General features: G+C 50.3%; 2 protein-coding genes across 6 annotated transcripts in view; one reads left to right on the top strand and one right to left on the bottom strand.

Annotated features, from left to right (window-relative positions):
- Nucleotides 1-13,009, top strand: part of LOC120873904 (nebulin related anchoring protein) — a 75,518-nt gene extending 62,509 nt beyond the window's left edge. For all 5 annotated transcript variants that reach the window (XM_040255022.1, XM_040255023.1, XM_040255020.1 and 2 more), the window contains 7 exons: nt 2,933-3,037; nt 3,851-3,949; nt 5,185-5,289; nt 8,862-8,969; nt 10,723-11,034; nt 11,989-12,120; nt 12,655-13,009. In XM_040255022.1, coding sequence (XP_040110956.1) covers nt 2,933-3,037; nt 3,851-3,949; nt 5,185-5,289; nt 8,862-8,969; nt 10,723-11,034; nt 11,989-12,120; nt 12,655-12,759 — 966 coding nt within the window. In that variant the 3' untranslated portion in view covers nt 12,760-13,009. The remainder of the gene's footprint in view (nt 1-2,932; nt 3,038-3,850; nt 3,950-5,184; nt 5,290-8,861; nt 8,970-10,722; nt 11,035-11,988; nt 12,121-12,654) is intronic.
- Nucleotides 12,170-13,697, bottom strand: part of HABP2 (hyaluronan binding protein 2) — a 35,522-nt gene continuing 33,994 nt past the window's right edge. The window contains exon 13 of the mRNA XM_040255025.1: nt 12,170-13,496. Coding sequence (XP_040110959.1) covers nt 13,332-13,496 — 165 coding nt within the window. The 3' untranslated portion in view covers nt 12,170-13,331. The remainder of the gene's footprint in view (nt 13,497-13,697) is intronic.

Genomic DNA, 13,697 nt, shown 5'->3' with positions numbered 1-13,697 from the left:
TCAGGGATGCATCTGAGACACATGCTCCACCCAGGCTGTGCTCCACCACCAGGGGGTGCTAGTTCAGTCATCTCTTGGTCCTTTCCAAATCTGCCACTCCACGCTCCTCTCCGTGATCTCACATAAGGGCTGCAGGCATCCTGCAAAGCACATGGACAGTCAAGAGGACAGTCTTGGCCCCAGCATTTATGGCTGCCAGGCCTCAGGAGACTCCTTAAGCTTCCCCGGCTTCCGTTTCCCCATCAGAAATAACAGCAATGACAGTAACAATACCTAAGAAGTACGGAATGCTTATCCTGGGCTAGGCATTTATTTAAAGATTTTGCACGAACGATCTCATGTAGTATCTAGGTAGGTACTGTAAGTACTTCCATCTTTACAGTTGCGGTAACTAACGCACCTATAAATCTTCAGGAACTTGCTCAGGGTCATAAGCTGCCAGGGAAATGACTTGCTTAAGACCGTATGGCTAGTTAAGAGGCAAAGCCCAGCTCTGGGCTCCTGACTCTGGGGTTAGCGCTCTCTTGCTCCCCCCGGTGGCTAGATTAGGAACCCAGGCGCTCTGGCTCTTGAGGGTTCTCTTAAGGACCACCTGCGCAGGATCCCAGAGGACAGCAGCTGGTGACTCGTCTGAGAATCTGAGCAAGCATTTAACCCCCCAGATTGTTCTATAGTTGGGAATGAGAGCTCGTCTTTTGAGAATGGCACAAGGACTGAATGAGCTAATGAAAGTGAAAGCGAAGTTGCTCAGTGGTGTCCGACCCATGGACTGTAACCTACCAGGCTCCTCCATCCATGGAGTTTTCCAGGCAACAGTACTGGAGTGGGTTGCCATTTCCTTCTCCAGGGGATCTTCCCAACCCAGGGATCGAACCCAGGTCTCCCACATTGCAGGCAGACGTTTTACTATCTGAGCTACCAGGGAAGCCCCAAATGAGTCTGAAGCAAACCACACCCTTTGCAAGATAGTTGTTATAGTGATTCTCATTATTAATATGACAAATATACCTCTTCCCCAGGCCACCTCCTGGTCACACCTCCTGGTTATGTAATTCCTGTTAGAGTTCAAGGGTTGAAAGCTACAGCTTGTGCGTCTCCAGAATGGGGGGGCGCCAGGAATCTCACGTGTGACTCTGAAAGTGGCATCCAGGCCTTCATATATACAAGGGCAAGTAGTGAGGCTGCCACCTGGAGAAGCGAGATACAGCTGGGCAGCCTGAGAAGATCTCTTATTATCTTAGAATCCTTCATGGAAACCTTCTTTGGGCCAATTCTCCTCAACTACCCTCCTTGCTCCTCCCCCCCTCTTTTATGGTGAGGTCTGGGGTAGGCATGTTGTTTTTAGGGTCTGCGTGAATAGTCAAAGCGGGGCTGGGAGCAGAAATATCAATAGACAATCCATTTATAAGCGAGTCGGAGGCGCAGTCAGATCTTTGGGGAACCTGCGTCTTGCCTTCTGACTCACCTGCGCTCACACTGTTCAGCTCAACAAAAGGCAAGTTGAAAGCATGCGCCCCCACTTCATCTCACTTATGAAAGGAGCAAGGCCCGGCTGTGAAGAGGCCCTGTAGGATTATTCTCTCTAACTTAGAAATTTATCCAATTTTCTCTGTTCTTTATCAGAGTGGAAAGCAAAAGCTTTGCTGGTGTAGACTGAAAGATCGCGGTATAAAAAGCAATTTCACTGACATGGGGTTTTGAAACGTGCTCCCAAACCCGAGTGATGTCCCCCTTCACCAGTTGGAAAGCAGAGTGGAATTTGCACAGGGGCCTTAACCAGCAGACAGTAGATCAGAAACGGACCCTCTTTGAGGCCAGCTGTGAGGAGCACTGTGATTCCTGAAATGAAAGAAAACTAAAAAGGCCGAAAGGCTGATTTCAGGAGTGGGTATTTTGCGTTACCACAGAGCTTGTATCTAAATTAGAGAAATGCCAGCAACTTCGTTTAGTTCCAAATTTCACATTTGCTTAGAGAGTCCTTTTTCTTCCTTTAAAAATGCCTAAAATTTCCATATGGAGAGAAGAAAAGCTTTTTCAGAGACTGTCTCGATGTAGGTAATGGTGGGCAGATCAAGGAATGGTAATAAGATTAAACATTTCAGGAGATTCCTCATCAGGCCCATTGTCTTAAAACCCCACTTACTATTTTCTTCCTGGAATTGATGCTATAGTTCTGATCTTCCGAGTCGTTAAGAGGAGAAAAATGGGTAAAGTTTAAGCCTATTGTGCAATGTAGGCAAATCCTGAGTAACCATAGGAGGAGGGGTAAACTGAGGCAGGGAAATATTAAGGCGGTTTACACACCATTCCCCAGTTGTAGCCAGGTTTGTTGCAGTTTTGAGAATCCTGCAAAGAACTGCCCCTCCCCTACCACCGCAAAGAAAAAAAACAAATCTAACACGCAGAGTGTCTTTTACCCCTCAGGACTCTCAGGCGTTTTCATGAGAACAGAGGGATTGTCATGACCTTCGGGTATCACAGAGAGAAACTGAGTCACATTTTGGTACAGTGATTTGCCCTGCGTCACAGCAGGTTTGATCCAGAGCTCAAAGCCCTTTGATCCACTGAAAGTGTGTAAAACGTTTCTGTTTAGGCAGGCAGTCAGTCGCCTCACTGCCAGAATGAAACCAGATAATCAAGGCTGATGTGTGGGCTGGGGTGTATATCTCAGATCTTTCTTAAGGGATCATTCCCATAGGTCACAACCTTCTGCTTGGAATCCAGCCAGTTTACATGTAGGACCTGCTTGTATTTTACACATGATCCATTACTTAATTCTGGGCGGAATGCACAAACTCAAATAATTTGCCTTGGTGACATGCAGAACTCACCCAAATGAAGATATTGAACGTTGTGATGAAGCATTTTTATGGATGCCCCAATGGTTTGCAACCCTTTCCTGATAAAAGCCAGTGTTTTTTTCTTCCCTCAGTTGCGCTACAAGTCAGACCTGATGGGCATGAAGGGGACAGGATGGCTGGCGCTGAGTTCCCCACAGATAGAAAGTGCAAAGAAAGCCGGAGAACTCATCAGTGAGGTATCATTAACCTGACTCTACCACAAACGCAACCTGGCGTTTATCTCCTCTTGATGAGGAAACTTGCAGAGGGACTGGAGAGCCTGGGAGGGCCCCATGGCACTGGACTCCCGATTTCTTTCTGGGGCGATTTGCAACCAAATCCCAAGACAGAACAAGATTTGGCTCCCAGTGAATTCACTTGCTGGGGAGTTAAAGGCTTGTTCCAATCAGGCAGTGAAAGAGGGGTGATGCATTAGATGATGACCAACAAATGTTTTATGCACAATTATGATCTAACCTGACCCATTATTTTCACAGAGGTAAGGAGAGGGTTTGCCACCCGTCTCCTGAGTTTACTCAGTTCAGTGTCCTAGGGTTACCTGACTTCAGAGGGTGTTAAAAGTTGCCCAGAGATGGTTACATTAACTGAACTCCCACCATGTTGATGACCCAGAGATTCTTGCCCTGGGAACTCCTTGAGAACACGGCACTGCCTTCTTTAGTTCCTTAATAACAGAACCTACTTGAATAGGGTCTGGGCAGGGCCGACTTAAGGCTGAATCCTTCCATCTCTTGAATTCCTTTTCTTGTGATGAGCTTTGGCATTTTGCAGCCTCTCTTTTCAAGAATGGAAATACCTGTAAAATGGTCCTTATCACAGAGGCAGCTTGAATCTCTTCTGTATACTGGTGAGGTGGCCACAAAGAAGAGAGATTTCTTTCCCAAGCATGTCATTGGTACATCTGGCACTGAGTAGGCAGGGTGAAGCTGCACCCAGAAAAATGCATGGTGTTTGATTGTTTCTTGAGAATCTTGGTCTTTCTCTTACAGACCAAATACCGTAAAAAACCGGACACCATCAAGTTTACCACAGTGGTTGACTCCCCGGACCTAGTTCATGCCAAGAACAGCTACATGCATTGCAACGAGGTGGGTGTTTTCTGCTCACTCATCCCAGGCTTAACGGTGGGTAGGGCTGCACAGTGGTCAGTGCTTAAGATGTAAGTGCAAACCTTCTGTCCCTTACCTTGGGTCAGTTTTCTAATGTCTTCTGGCCATGGTTCCCTTATTTGAAAGAAAGATAATGATAGCAACCATTTCATAAGATGGAGTGAATTAAATGAGGATGAAGTAAATAAAACTTCATGAAGCTTTTAGCAAGTATTTAGAACATAGTAAGTCCTCAGTAAATGTCCCTAGTTTGACTCATAACCATCACAATAGTAATTAATACAAGTATTATTGATGGACCCTTACCAAATGTAGATCATATATATCCTAATTGTCCATAGATGATAATGGAATTAAATCTTAACATAAGCCAATTAGGAAAAAAAAAAGCAGCTATATAAAGAACTTCTTTCTACTGTATAATTTAGCCCTATTTCCTCTCTCCTGTATTAATTTTGAAGAATAGGAAGTTACATATTTTCTTCTCTGAAATCCTCCAGGGATTGGATTTTTGCACACTGACAAAGCTGCCCCATGCTCACAGAGTCCAAGTGCGATACTGACCAGTTCATGTTTGCAAAACACAAACTGAATTTGGGAAAGGGTTGGAATGTTAAATATTATATTTCCTCTTTAAAACTGGATGAGACTCAACCACCTCCTAAAATTATTTGCAGTCCTTAGATCACTGCCCTAAAAATAGCCATTAAGAGAAAGCTTGAGTTCTAAAATTGTGTCTTCTTGGGACACAGTGTGGACTATGAAGACTTTAAATTTAAGAGATATTAAGGCACTTAAGGTTTTTTAGCTGTTATGTCTTTTAATTATTTTTATTAATGTTTAGTAACAAAGGCATTGAGGCATCTTGTTACTAGTAAAAAGCTTGAGCAAATGCCTGATTGCAAAGATCCTCTGAAATATCCACCCATCTTTTACTGTTTGTGAAACACAGGTACAGTGACCCAGGATGATGGTTTGTGACCCTTTTGGAACAAAACTTGATGAATATTTTAAATACTTAAAACCAGCTCATCACCTGACCCTGGCCACTCGGGCACCTCCCTTCCTGGGTGGCGTCTGGAGGGATGCTCTCCAAGTCCAGGATAGCTTCTGCACCCTGGGGTGGGGGGGGCAGGAAAGGGCAGCAGCCCCCTCTTCACCTTTGACTACAGCAAGTGTGGCTTCCCATTTACTGTGAGCCTTCTTCCCTGCAGCGCCTGTACAGGTCAGGGGATGCTGAATCCCGACACAGGTACACCCTGGTGCCCGACCACCCCGATTTCACCAGAGCCCGCCTCAACGCCCTGCATCTGAGCGATGTAAGTGAACCGGCCATTCATGTGGTGTTGCCCATTTCTGTAATATGATCTGTGCCCAGATGGGATTTTTTTTTTTTTTTTAGAAAGAATTCCTAGGAAGGGAGCTGGGAACAGAAAGCACTCTAGACTGAGAGTAGGATAAATGGCATGTATAACTTTGAGCCACTTTTCTCACTGGGCCTCAGTCTCCCCAGCTGCAAAATGGGGATGGAGCTGTGCTAGCCCACTCCTGTGGTCCTGCCAGCTCTAGCATCCCAGTGCTGGGCATGACTCCAAAGACCTCAGTCGGGTGCTGGGCTCCAGTCAGAGGAGCGGTGCCCTGGCCCCGCGGGTGTAGACACCTGCTCTGTTTGTTCCCAGGACTCCTCTCCTTAGCCATTCAGAGCCTCGTAAGTTTGGAGACCGAGTGGCGCTTTCTCTGCTTTCTGCAGGTTAGAAAGACGCTGCAATTGTAGTCCATGGGATCCAAACACAATCTGCTCCTTTGTGCCTGAGGCTGTGGCCCCCGACACGTCTGTTCCCTTGGATGTGTGCCCTTTGCATGCATCTCCAAGATGCTGTTTCCTCAGCCCGGGCTTGTTGTTGGCAGGGGTCGGAGGCCCCTGGTCGTAATAGAATAGGCGGCCGCTCTGCCGGCAAAGCTGTGATCCTGGGATAACAGGTACCGAGGCGGCAGAATCAAAAGACGCTGTCAGATCAGAATAACACAGGCTGAGTGTGTTGGCCTGGGGCCGCGCGGGGCCTCCCAGAGTCCAGCCATTCTTCCCACCCTGGCCTGGCCATTGTGTCCTGGGGCTCCGTGCAGATCAACAGCTGCTGCTGCTCACCCCAGAGGTAGCCGCCTCGCAGGGGTCGGCAAGAGGCGCCTTCTAGTTAGCGTGTGTATTAGTTTGTTGCGTTTGTAAAGCCCTGTGGGATCCCACGCGGTGAATGTGCTGGTGCTTTGTAAATATGAGTTATTATGACCATTTGATGCTTTTGAGGGATGCGCAGGCGATAATTTTAGAACAGCAGCTCTGGTGGGTTGACCTCCATCTGGGGAAGCGGGACCTCCCCCTCAGCGGAGCTTGGACAAAACATCCATCTCATTAATGCTTCAAGGATGGGGGAAGGCTAGGCCTCCATGTGAGGAACTCCTGGAGGCCCATTGCCCTGGACACTGGGATAGAAGTGCCAGTCCTTCGGGGGCCTGACTTAAGGAGGACAGCCACCCCGGGCTGGCAACAGAGGCATCCTTCCTTCCACAAGGGGTGCCAGTCTGCAGAGTCCCGGAGCCGAAATTAGCCACCAGGGCATGCGGGTATGGAGGACTCACGAACCTCTTTTGAAAGAGCACTTCTTCGGGGGCGTGGAGGATACGTACAATTGGATCAAGTGCTCTGTGAGGAAGATGTGGAGGGAAAGTGACCTTCCTGGGCAAAGAAAGCCATTGAGATGTGCAAGGCAGCCGAAATAACTAAAAATCAAATGGCTCTAATGTGTGAGGATGAGGGCAAAGCTGTGCCCACTGTGATAAAGAAGAGGAACGCCCAGGGTTCCAAATCAAAGAGCCTGCGGAATCTAAAGACTCCCAGTGGCAAGGCAAAAACCTCAACAGAATTAAAAAAAAAAAAAAAAAAAAACCTCAGGGAGGAAGCGATGACAATCAAGCAAATAGTATACAGGGGGAGGTGGGGTGGGAAGACGGGGAGCCAGGGCCTCGGGCAGAACCCCAATTTGGGCCTGCCCTTGAGTTGACTCCCATGTGGCGCAGTGGTAAAGAATCCGCCTGCCAATGCAGGAGGCATAAGAGACGCGGGTGGGTTCAATCCGTGGGTTGGGGCGATCCCCTGGAGGAGGAAATGGCAACCCGCTCCAGTATTCTTGCCTGGAGAATCCCATGGACAGAGGAGCCTGGGGGGCTGCAGTCCACTGGGTGGCAAAGAGGCAGCCAGGACTGAGCACCATACTTACACTTGAGTTGACCCCCAGTTACAGAGACTCGGAGGCCGGGGTGCCTTGACACCAAAGCAGGGTGACCTTGGAGTTTGATGCTGTGAAGAGATTGGTGTCGTTTCCTAGCCCAGATCTGGTGGAGAATCTTATTAGGAAGGCACTGACAGAACCCTTTCCAGGGAACGATCTGGGTTTTGACTCTCCTTCCTAGTCTAATATTTGTAGGACCATCGAAACAAGGAAACGCAATGCTAGAGGGGCTGGTTGTCTGTCATGATCTGAATTCCGCCTCGCCTTCTACATACCTCTCAGTCCTGCCCGCTAAACTCAACGACGACCCAGGAAATCGAATCTTTTGGGCCCCTTTGTGATCTGCCAGTGAGGTGATGACCTTAGTGATGATTAGTTCTGTATTTCTAGGTGCATCAACAGAGTAGGCATTTGGCTTCTGGTTTGTAATGTTGGGACTGGAAGAAGTGATGAAGGTAAAGGAGATGATGAGCAGCAGGACTTAACAAACAGTGAGCTCCACCACGCTTGGCTCAAGCTTTCCATGGTCCCCTCTAGTTCCAGGCTCGGTTGTGGGGTGGCATGAGGGCACTCTGCCTTTTTCTCTGCCACTCTTCCTCCGCTTAATCGCCCCAATCCCCTGTAAAACAGAGTCTCAGACTTGACCTCTATTTCCAAGTGACAAAAGTAAGGTTCTTAAGGGCCCCCTGACCTGCCGTGGCTCTGAGATGCGTGAGTGACCGAAACGGTCTGGGGCTGTCACTTTGTCATCTGCTGGCGATGCGCCTCGCCTGCTGTCTCCCTTCTCTGTGACAGAATAAAGGACAGCCTTCTGCTGGGATCTCCAGATGACTCCTTTCATGGAGCCATTCCCTTATCTTGAAAAAAAAATATGTGAGCTACATGAAGGCGCGGGCGGTTTTGATGCCTCCGTAGGTGATGTGGGTCTACCTGAGGACTAAGAGGATGTGATTACAGACTCCCGGAGGGTGTGCAAGAACAACTTGAAAGGCGGAGAAATAAAAGAGGACGATGTGAAATGCAGGGGTCAGGAACTCGGTCAGGTTCCTGACGATCAATTTAATTCAGGTGAAGGCTCTCCTCTCGGTGCAGACACCAGGAGGGCAAGGGGGCTGCAGCACGCTTCACAGGGATGCTGTGACGTGGTGTCAAGGTGGCCCAGGGGCCCCCAGGAAGTGAGTGGAGCCCGTGAACATAAGGGTGCCAGGACCCAAGGAATAGAACCGGCAGCGTGTGGGGAGAAACAGGGTTCTTTAACTTTGCATTCTGGCAGCTAGAAGCTGCAAACTTGAGGTGCTGGAATGAAAGCAAAGACAGGAGGAAGGGGGCCAGGGGCATCTGGTGCCCACAGGATGTAGCAAATCAGCCAGACCCTGAGACCCACAAGAGCAGGGCCTGATGCTCAGGCTGGGCGATTAGAGCCAAAGCCCTTCATGGCCAGAGCTGGGGAGGTCCTCAGGGTGGCCGTGGGGCCATGGGCTCTGCCATCTGGGCGCCAGCAAGACAAAGGGTACCTGTATGGGAATGACTCCCTCTGAGAACTAGCGGACATGGAGGCATGGAGCTGCCCATTCGCCTGTCACTCATTTCTTTGTTTCCCCAACTAGAAAGTCTACAGACGCTCCTGGGAGCAGACCCGGGCTGGCGGCTACGACTTCAGGCTGGATGCCATCCCATTCCAGACGGCACGGGCGTCAAGGGAGATCGCCAGTGATGTAAGACCTCACGTTCTCTCCCTGCCTCTGTCGCTGATAGGTGTCACTCTGGTTTCCCCAGTTCTGTTGAAAGGCAGACCACTGGGAACCAAAGCTGAAAAAGTATTTCAAGTGAAACGAATAAAAGTTGGCCTTATTTTCTAGCATCTCAGCCAGAAATTTGGAATTAAGGAAGGTTTTATTCCTACTTCCTCTCCTTCAAGAGAGGCATTCTTAAACGTTGATGCATATGGACAGAAGCTAGAAATCAGTTAGCAGAGGACTGATTTGTTGACCTTCAATAAAGGGACCTTGTTTCTCAAAGCTGAAGTGCACTGTGGGATAGAAATAGATTGGGTTTCCCCGCCTAGATTGACTTGAGTTCAGATCCTGTCTCAGTTGCTTAGGAGTTGGCTCTGTGGTCTTGAGCAAGTTGCTTAAATCCTCTGGACTAAAATTTCTCCTATGAAATAGAGATCTAATACTTGTCTCTATTGGTGACAGGATTGATGTGGAGAGAGTGACAGTTGCTCAGTCGTATCCAACTCTTTGCCACCCCATGAACTATACAGTCCGTGAAATTCTCCAGGCCAGAATACTGGAGTGGGTAGCCTTTCCCTTTTCCAGGGGATCTTCCAACCCAGGGATAGAACCGTGGTCTCATGCATTGCAGGCAGATTCTCTACCAGCTGAGCCACTGGGAAGCCTGGGATTGATGTAGGAATGTAACCAAAATGGTTCACAGTGTCACGTACAGAGCAGGGGGACAAAACATGGCAGCTGTTATTATTGAAGGGGAAGACATCACTAACTAGATAGGAAGACATTACTAACTAGATACATGGTCATTCATGAACAACTTGTCACTGGTTCAAAGTGAAACAAGTATAGAAACCAAGCATTTAGCCACACTTTTAGCAATGAGATATTCTGACCTCCAAGCCTGAGATGGGTGGACTCCTCTGGCTGAGCAGAATAGAGGCCAGTTTGGGTTTATCAAATGCACCTGGTACTTTTTAACCAATCACAGGCTTCCCAGGTGGTGCTAGTGGTAAAGAACCCGAGTGCTGATGCAGGAGATATGAGATGCGGTTCGATCCCTGGGTGGGGAAGGTCCCCTGGAGGAGGGCACGGCAACCCACTCCAGTATTTTTGCCTGGGGAATCCCATGGACAGAGGAGCCTGGCAGCTACAGTCCATGGGGTCACACAGAGTCAGACACGACCGAAGTGATTTCACACACATGCAATCACAGGCAGAAGGACCACATACTGGACTTCGATGGATTGGAAATTTTAAAAAGCAAAACAAAGTGAATCAATCCCGGTTTTCACTATACATGGTTTGAGGAGCACTGAGTTGGGTCCCTGAAAGCTGGAAAGAATCAGAGGATGAGTGGGTGCTCATAGAATGGGTGCGCTCCTTAGCTGCTGGATTAACTGTTACCGTAGCAGTACCGTCACCTACCACTGGGTGGACGTGAGCCTGTGCCGGACTTGAAGCTCAGCCCCATCTCGCTGAATCCTCTCAAGATCCTGTGGGGTGGAGGTTCACACACCCGTTTACCAAGTGGGGAAACCAAAGCTCAGAGAGACTCAGTAACTGACCCGAGGCCACACAGCTAAAGGAAACAGGGAAACCCAGATCCCAGGCCTAGTTGAATCCAAAGCAGTGCCCTTGACCCACTGCTGAGCTTCCTGCTGAGAATCCCGAGGGCCGGCCCTGGAGGGAAGGGGGGCACCCGTGACCACCTCTCTGCTCCTCTGCCCTGCAGTTCCGGTACAAAGAGGCCTTCCTACGGGACCGGGGCCTGCAGATTGGGTACCGCAGCATCCACGATGACCCGAGGATGAAGCACTTCCTCAGCGTCGGCAGACTCCAGAGTGACAACGAGTACAAGAAGGACTTTGCCAAGAGTCGGTCCCAGTTCCACAGCCGCCCAGACCAGCCCGGCTTCCTCCAGGCCAAGAGGAGCCAGCAGCTGGCCAGCGACGTGCACTACAGGCAGCCCCTGCCCCAGCCCACCTCCGACCCGGAGCAGCTGGGCCTGAAACACGCGCAGAAGGCCCACCGGCTGCAGAGTGATGTGAGCTGCCCTCCCCTCGGGCCTAGGCCCTGCCTCTGGTTCTCTTCACCGGAGGTGTCCATAATCCCACGTCCCGTGTTACCCTCAGGGAGGAGCCGGGCTGAGATAGAACCTAGGAGACCTAACATGATAGCACAGAAGAAATGACAAGAATCCCAGTGTATCGAGTCCTTCCTGTGGGCCAGGCTCCATGCCAAGTGCTCTCCATGCTGTGCCCTGTGGCTCTCACAGCCAGCCGGTTTACAGATGGGGAACTGGAGGCTTAGAGCGGTGAAGTCACTTACTCAGAATCCCATGGCAATCAGTAGCAGGTCTGGAATCTGAGCCCCATATGGCTTAATGTGAGAGCCCAAGGTCTTGACTGCTGTGCCTTAGTCTTTCCGGGGCTTTCCAGGTGGCGCTAGTGGTAAAGAACCTGCTTGCCTGTACAGGAGATGTGAGAGACACGGGTTCGATCCTTGGGTCAGGAAGATTCCCTGGAGAAGGGCATGGCAACCCACTCTAGTATTCTTGCCTGGGAAATCCCGTGGACAGAGAAGCCTGATGGGCTACAGTCCGGCAGAGTCAGACACAACTGAAGCGGCTTAGCATGTACACACTGTTTCCAAGGGATCTTTGTAATCAGCAGCCTGAGCCCTTTATCTCTGAAGCCCCTAAATGGGAGATGACTTCCTTAAGGTTACAGAGCAGGTCTAGATAGTAGCTTGGCCTTGAACCAGATCTCTGACCCTCCACCCTCACTGCAGCCCCCTTGAGTAGGAGATGCAGGGGACACCGCCGTGTTGGCCTGACTCCCAGCACAGTGCATCCTCAGTGCCAGGGAGCTCCTGCGTAAGACTGCTTGGCTCCCATGTCCTGGTTTCACTAACAACATAGTCCCCAGGGCAGCCTTTTTAAGCCTCTTCACTCTATGCCCTCCTGACCTATTCCTCTTGCCTCCCTCGTTCCCCCAAGGTCAAGTACAAATCAGACTTGAACCTGACCAGAGGTATTGGCTGGACACCTCCTGGCTCCTACAAAGTGGAAATGGCTCGGCGGGCTGCAGAACTGGCCAACGCGAGGGGCCTGGGTCTCCAAGGGGCTTACGTAAGTAGTGAGCTGGCAGGCAAGGCCACGGGGGGAAAGGCGAACTCAATTGTTTCTTTTCAAACTTTATTTTTGGCCAAAGGTTAGCTGGCTCTAAAGACGCATGCAATGCGGCTCAGGCAAGGCGCCTAATTTCATGGGTCTGAGATGACCAGGCGGATGACACCTGGGTTAAACTTCCTGCGGGGTTTTCTCTGAAGTCACAGCCATTAGTTCTTCGGAGGCGAGCGTGCCGGGGCTACATCAATCCTGGCCACGCAGGCCAGGCTGCGCCGACTGCTTGCTCATTACATGCGCGGATGGGGTCAGAGCCGCGCTGTCTACCACAGTCCGGGTTTTGAACCCTACTTTGTTCAGAAGAAAGGCGCCCCATCTAAATGAGAGATGGGCTCTGCTTCTTTCTTTCTTGCTGTGAGGTTCCTTTTTCTTGGGGAGGATAGAGAAGGGGGAAAGGAAGGAGAGGGTGAGCTTTTTAGACAGCTTGTCTTGTGGGAGCTTCCGCTTCACTCAGGGAGGTGTGTTTGGTTTCTGCAGGGGGTGCCAGAGGCTGTGGAGCCCAGAGATGATCAGAGGGGGTTTGTAAACCCAGATGCCACCGAGATTCTGCACGTCAAAAGGAGGAAGGCCCCACTGTTCTGAGTGGGCGGCGTCCACCCTTGGTCCTTGGGAGAGAAGCTGGAGAGGAAATTTGCACGCCAGAGACATGGCTTCAGTCAGAGCCAACTGAAAATGGCGCCCCTGCCCTAGTCCTCCTTTATTAAAGCAACCGCTCCCTGGAAATAGGTGGAGAATGTTGTGTTTGGTCCTCTGTTTAACACCCAGCGGTGGGGGGCTGGCCCTGTTGTGCACCCTGAGTGTCTGAGGAATAAAGACGTAAAGGTGACCCCCACCAATGCTGAGCCGTCTGAAAGCTTACACTTGCCAATGTCCCAGGTGAAGGCAGGCTATGAACACTGATTTTCTAGAAGCTACGATTGTTGGAAGGGAAGCAAACATCATGCACTTCAGCTTGATTCTCTCATTTGTGGGTTTCCCACGAGGGAGCCTGAGAAAGCGGGGGCCATGCTGGTCCCAGGTGCCCTGGGCTGGGCAGCAGTGGTCTCTGCTTAGAGCCTGTGTACTCAGAGGCTCCAGGGGGTGTCCATTGCTGCCCAGAGGGCCTCGCCTTGTCTGGGTGTTCACAGAACGGGCTGTGAGCCTCACAAGACATCTCAGAAGCTAGCCTCCTTCGCCATGGTGGCTTTTATCCACGTTAGGAATTTGGTTACTTGAGTGTAGACCCCTGGCTTCTTCCCACACTCCAGGCCCCAGCTCACGATCCCATAGATGTAGGAGGTGCCGTCCTTCTCACAGGTCAGAGGGCCTCCAGAGTCGCCCTATGGGAAAAGATGCAAGAGTCCACTCTGTGGTTCAGCATACACTGAGACACCCCCGCCTTCATGAAGGGTTGCTGGGGGGTGAGGGGTGGGATTGTTGGCCAGCCCTGGGGAAAGTGGTAACAAACAAGGTTCTTCCTATGCCTCATACAATGCAGTGCTCTGAAGGGAGAGAAGCAGATAACAACCTGTGTCCTAAGT

The sequence above is a fragment of the Oryx dammah genome, unplaced genomic scaffold (assembly GCF_014754425.2).
Source record: "Oryx dammah isolate SB20612 unplaced genomic scaffold, SCBI_Odam_1.1 HiC_scaffold_14, whole genome shotgun sequence".
Taxonomy (NCBI): domain Eukaryota; kingdom Metazoa; phylum Chordata; class Mammalia; order Artiodactyla; family Bovidae; genus Oryx; species Oryx dammah.
This window is presented reverse-complemented; position numbering and strand designations above follow the sequence as displayed.